General features: G+C 35.0%; 1 protein-coding gene across 1 annotated transcript; it reads left to right on the top strand.

Moving 5' to 3' along the window:
- The first annotated feature begins 579 nt into the window (after positions 1–579).
- On the top strand, positions 580–4,385 carry LOC132617912 (isovalerate--CoA ligase AAE2-like). The gene is made up of 2 exons (XM_060332978.1): positions 580–1,059; positions 2,804–4,385. Exons 1-2 carry the CDS (start codon positions 739–741, stop codon positions 4,223–4,225), a joined length of 1,743 nt encoding a protein of 580 aa, XP_060188961.1. The 5' UTR covers positions 580–738; the 3' UTR covers positions 4,226–4,385.
- The last annotated feature ends 1,308 nt before the right edge of the window (positions 4,386–5,693 follow it).

Here is a 5,693-nt window from a genome sequence, read left to right as displayed (position 1 = left end):
AGCCTTCCTAATTATTCACTCCATCCCACTTGTTGACTTTTCTTTTTTAAAAGTCAAACTATATAAGCTTTGACCAATATTTTTGAGATATATTTTTCACCATATTAATATGAGAAGAATTGTAACTTGTAGTATTTTTTATGTAATTTTTTAATTGATCTTAGTTCTAAATTATTTAATTGATCTTAGTCTAATTTAGCTCTGGAAATTGGTCAACTTAACTTTTAAAAAGTGAAACAGGAAATTAGCTTATTTTAAATATTTGTTTTTCAAAAATGCTTTTCAAAATAGTATTTTTGGCGAAAAACAGTTTGTGTTTGGCCAATTAATTTAAAAAATACTTTTGAGCTGCAATTAGTGTTTGGTCAAGCTTTTAAAAAGTGCTTTTAAGTTTTTTTTTTTTCTCTCGAAAGTGCTTTTTAAAAAAATACTTTTGCGAAATTATTTTTTTAGCTTTTGAAAAACAGCTTCTGCTACTCTCAAAAAACACTTATTTTTCTTAAAAGCTTAGCCAAACGATTCATTTTTTTTAAATAAGTATTTTTTGAAAAAATAAGCTTGATCAAACGCGACTAAGGAGTGCAAGCTCACCCAATAAAATCTCAGAAAAATTACCGGTATATTCAAAACTCTGTATGTATTTATCTCTATCTATATAAGTCCAAATTATACACATGAACCAAAAAGTAAACTACTAAGTTTCCCAATTGTTTTTCAATCTTTCTGTCCACTGTCACCATGAATCAATTCTTCAAGAATTCAAGATTGGTTGGTAGGTTATTTCATTTCAGTAAAATAAACCAAAAAAATACTCAAAGGCCTCACCAATTTTGCAATATTTCTGAGTCTTGGAGATCTATGGAAAGTCTTGTTAAATGTGATGCAAATTTTGTTCCATTAACACCATTAAGTTTCTTGGAAAGAGCAGCTAATGTTTTTAGAGATAGAACTTCTGTTATTTATGGAAAGAAATTAAAGTATAATTGGGAAGAGACTCATAATAGGTGTGTAAAGCTTGCTTCTGCTTTGGTTCATTTGGGAATTTCTCATGGTGATGTGGTAAGTTTTTCTTGTGCCAACTCCTCTATTAAATTTATTAACGTGTGATTTGACACGAAATTTAAAAATAATAATTTTTTTCCTTTTGTCTCAATTTATGTGATATATATATATATTTTTAATATATTCCAAAAAGAATGATTTCTATAATTAGAAATAATTTAATTTAAAATTTTCACTTTTACCCGCCAATTAAATGATTTTACCGTCGCACAAATACCTGTGACTTATTTTAAATCATAAGTTTTAAAATTTTTTTTCTTTCTTAAACTCCGTGCGAAATCTAACTATATCACATGAATTGAGACGAATGAATTATATTTTATATACAATGTCAAAATTATTTGTTTATGAACTCTCTATGTTCATTTTTAATTGTCCATTGTATAAAAAGTAAATTTCAGTTTTACTTGTCCACTTTAGGATATCTAAAAAAAGATAAACTCTTTGTTTGTTGTTTTACCTTTAACATTAATTATTCATATTCATTTCCAAATCATTTCTCAAGTCTATTGAGACTATATACCAATTAATATGAGTATTATGTTAAAATATGTACTTCATTTATTAATTCTTAGGAGCGTGTAAAGTCAAAAGTGGACAGGTAAAAGTGAACGGAGGGAGTATATATAATAAACGTTGATTTCCCTATACTTCTTGGTGTGTTCATTTCTTTATAATTTAAATTTCATCAGTGAAAATTCTGCAAGCATGCCTAGAGGAGGATCCATGATTAGTGAATTTTCTAATCGATATATATATAGGGTATTAGCAAAAATTATTGGTTCCCTTGAACCGTAGAATAAAGCTTTGGATTCTCTATAGCGCATGTCATTAACGATAAAATGAAAAATTTAAAGCTAAAATGATGACATGGAACGGATGAATAAGGAATATGGAACAGAGGGAGTAAATGGCTATGGATTATGAGCTAAGTTACTCGGACTTGCCGCACCCGTGTCGGATCCTCCAAAAATACACTTCTTTTGAAGGATCGAACACGCACCCGACGACATTTTAGGAGAGTCCGAGTAACTTAGATTATGAGAAGGAGTTTAGTGGCTAAGTTGTTATGTTAATTACTGTGTTGGTTTTTCCCTCTTTGGTCTGTTGCTATATACTATTCTTCCAGTATAAGAGGAACTGAAAATTTGTGTGGTGGTGAGATAAATAACAACCAATTACTTACAGTTAGTCTACCCCCAGTATGTGGAGGAAGCCTGTAGTGTTTGTTCAAGCTGGTTGGTTGTTCACTATTTCTACATAGATTCAAGTTATGATCACTTGTAGTGTAAAATTGTTGTTTAACCTGTAATAGAAGGTTAGTTACCATTTTTATAAGGTTGCAAATTAATGTTTTGCGTATATATTTACTTGTAATTATCTTATAACTATACTGATTGTCGGTGCATAGAAGTTAAACTCTTGATACTCAGGCTCGATAATCTACCACAGAGATTGAATGTGTGGCTCTAATTTTTCTGGTTTATGCATGCTAGCAATGAATTCAGATGGACCATGATAGTGCAAGTGATTGTAATTGTTACTAAAATTTCAATATGGATCTTGAAATAGAGCAAATGCCTTCTGAAATAATCAAAGTTATGGATCCCCCTATTTTATCTTTTGCCTTTTCGCTTTTCAATCAACTTTCTTAAGATAATAAAAAATTACCAATCTACTGATGTCAAGAACCTACATTATTTACTTCCTCATTTTTATACATTTGAAGTTTTTTCTATAGGTTGCAACATTGGCCCCTAATGTACCAGCAATGCAAGAGCTACATTTTGCAGTACCAATGGCCGGATCAATTCTCTGTACTTTAAATACACGCCACGATTCAGCTATGTTATCAATACTACTGATGCATGCGGAAGCAAAGGTTATATTCGTGGATCAGCAATTCCTCGAAATTGCTCGGGGAGCACTAGCTCTTCTTGCTGACAAGAAACAAAAACCACCTATTCTTGTTGTAATCCGTGAATCCGACTCTGACACTCATGATCTCGAATATGAAAGTTTTCTCAAAAGTGGGGACAGCGATTTTACTATAAGATGGCCGAAAACAGAATTTGACCCTATTAGTATTAACTATACTTCTGGAACAACGTCGCGACCCAAAGGAGTTGTTTACAGTCATAGAGGCGCGTATCTCAATACTATCGCCACGTTTTTGCTTCATGAGATGAGTTCGTTCCCCGTTTATCTTTGGACGGTTCCAACTTTTCACTGCAACGGTTGGTGCATGGTTTGGGGTCTTGCAGCATTAGGTGGCACAAGCATTTGTCTTAGAAACGTCTCTCCGGAAGACATATTCGAAAACATTTCTCTCTACAAAGTCACACATATGGGTGGGGCACCGACTGTCTTGAACAAAATCGTGAATTCACTCCCCTGTGGTCTAAAGCAGCTTCCTCACAAGGTTAAGATAATGACGGGTGGTTCACCGCCACCTCCCCAAGTCATTTCCAAAATGGAGGAGCTAGGGTTCAGAGTAAATCACTTATACGGGCTTACGGAGACATATGGTCCAGGTACTTATTGTTTGTGGAAGCCCGAGTGGGATTCTTTGCCTCCCGACGAAAAATCTATACTGAAAGCAAGACAAGGAGTACAGCATCTTTGTTTAAAAGAAGTCGACGTAAGAGATTCTACCACCATGGAAAAAGTGCCGGCTGATGGTAAGACGATTGGAGAAATTATGTTTAGGGGGAATACTGTAATGAGCGGATATTTAAAAGACACAAAAGCGACAGAGGAAGCTTTTAGAGGGGGATGGTTTCACAGCGGTGATCTTGCTGTGAAACATCCTGATGGTTATATAGAAGTTAAGGACCGGTTGAAAGACATTGTAATTTCCGGTGGAGAAAACATAAGCACGGTCGAGGTTGAACGTGTTTTGTATAGTCATCCAGCAGTTCTTGAAGCAGCGGTAGTTGCAAGACCAGATAATCACTGGGGGCAGACGCCTTGCGCGTTTGTGAAGTTGAAGGATGGATTTAGTGTTGGCGATCAAGAAATTATCAAGTTTTGTCGGGATAATTTGCCTCATTACATGGCACCTCGGACAGTCATATTCGAAGATATTCCTAAAACTTCGACGGGAAAGATACAGAAATTTATCCTGAGGGAGAAAGCGAACGCCTTGGGCAGTCTTTTCTAGAATTAAATGAAGCAGCAGTATTTGCTGAAAATCTCTGTATAATCTGTTGATAATTGGCAGTAATAACAGCCCAATTGTGTCTCTAAATTTATGTATGCTTTTCCCTGCAAATACATACAACTAAAAATGGGAATTGCCCTGTCTGAACACTTAAAAGGACTTGAAGAAATGTATAAATTGCAGTCGTTTTGTTGATGAATTCAATAATCATTCCTCGTCTTCAGACGATTACACTTGCTACGATAACAACGACGACGACTCTACTACTACTACACCTAAACCCCAAGGCCCATGTAAGTTGGGATCGGCTAATTCTTATTGTTCATGTCGTTTCATATAGTCACACAAGTTTACTTACTATTAACCTTAAAATAGCTGGGGAACGAAAGGTGCACCTAAATTGGGAATTAGAAAACATTCCGCGTGTACAAGAACATATGAGTGGATAGCTAAGGAGTAAAACGTGGATCTGGTGAATAGGAGTGTACAAGAACGTATGGAGTGGATAGCTCAAGGAGTAAAACATGGAACTGGTGAATATGTAAGTAAATAAAAGTGTACCTTCTTTAACCGTTTAAACTATTAGATGAGTGACCATACAATTTCAACGTAGTATCATAACAGGCAAAGGTCCAAGGTTCAACTCAAAGGGCAATAAGCTATCTGTGTCAATTTTCTGTGAACCTTGAAACTCAGTCAATGCAATCCAAAGTTTCTGCTAATTATTTTCCTTTACACCTGCAAGTTTCTTGGAGAGAGCTGCTCAAATTTTTCCTGACACAACTTCACTTCTGATCATCCATTTCCTGCACATTTTTGTAATAATATTTGTTCACCAAGTCGGCAAAGATCTTTTGGGCTAACGATGAAGTTCGAGCAGCTTGCGTACACCTCCACTGTTCAATGCGCTAGAGTTCGGTAAAGGGGAATGCAACCTCTGTTTGCTGGGTTCGGAACTCCGTAATTTTGACACGACATATAAATATATGTGAAGAAAGGGTAAAACTTTAACAAAACTTAAATACTTAACCATCAATTTAAAAGTACAATAGATGCAATACTAAGAACTTAAAGGTTGAAAGGGAAAATTCAAATTATGGATTCGCTTCTGCCACCTGGTACTTGCTACCTCCACAAGCATACGTTCCAGATAATTTTGCCCATCAAGACTTATTAGATAGATAAAAAAGAAGTCGCATAACATTTTAGTTTCTCATAATTTCATCGCACTTCAGTAACCACTAGATCACACCTTTGGCCTTCGGCTCCTAGTATATGCCAATGATCTTGTGCTTCTTTAGTTAGTATCAACTTTTCCCCCTCATCTACTCAATTTTGATGTCTCTCTTCTTTCCTCTTCAGTGCCTAATCAAATATTGGTTAGTTTGTAAGATCATGAACCTTATAACTTCAAGAAGTCCATTCAACTTTGTATGTGATTAAAAATTAGCCCTATAGAATCCGTTTT

The sequence above is a fragment of the Lycium barbarum genome, chromosome 11 (assembly GCF_019175385.1).
Source record: "Lycium barbarum isolate Lr01 chromosome 11, ASM1917538v2, whole genome shotgun sequence".
NCBI lineage: Eukaryota > Viridiplantae > Streptophyta > Magnoliopsida > Solanales > Solanaceae > Lycium > Lycium barbarum.
The sequence above is the reverse complement of the archived record's forward strand: the minus strand, read 5'-3'. Positions and strand labels throughout refer to the sequence as shown.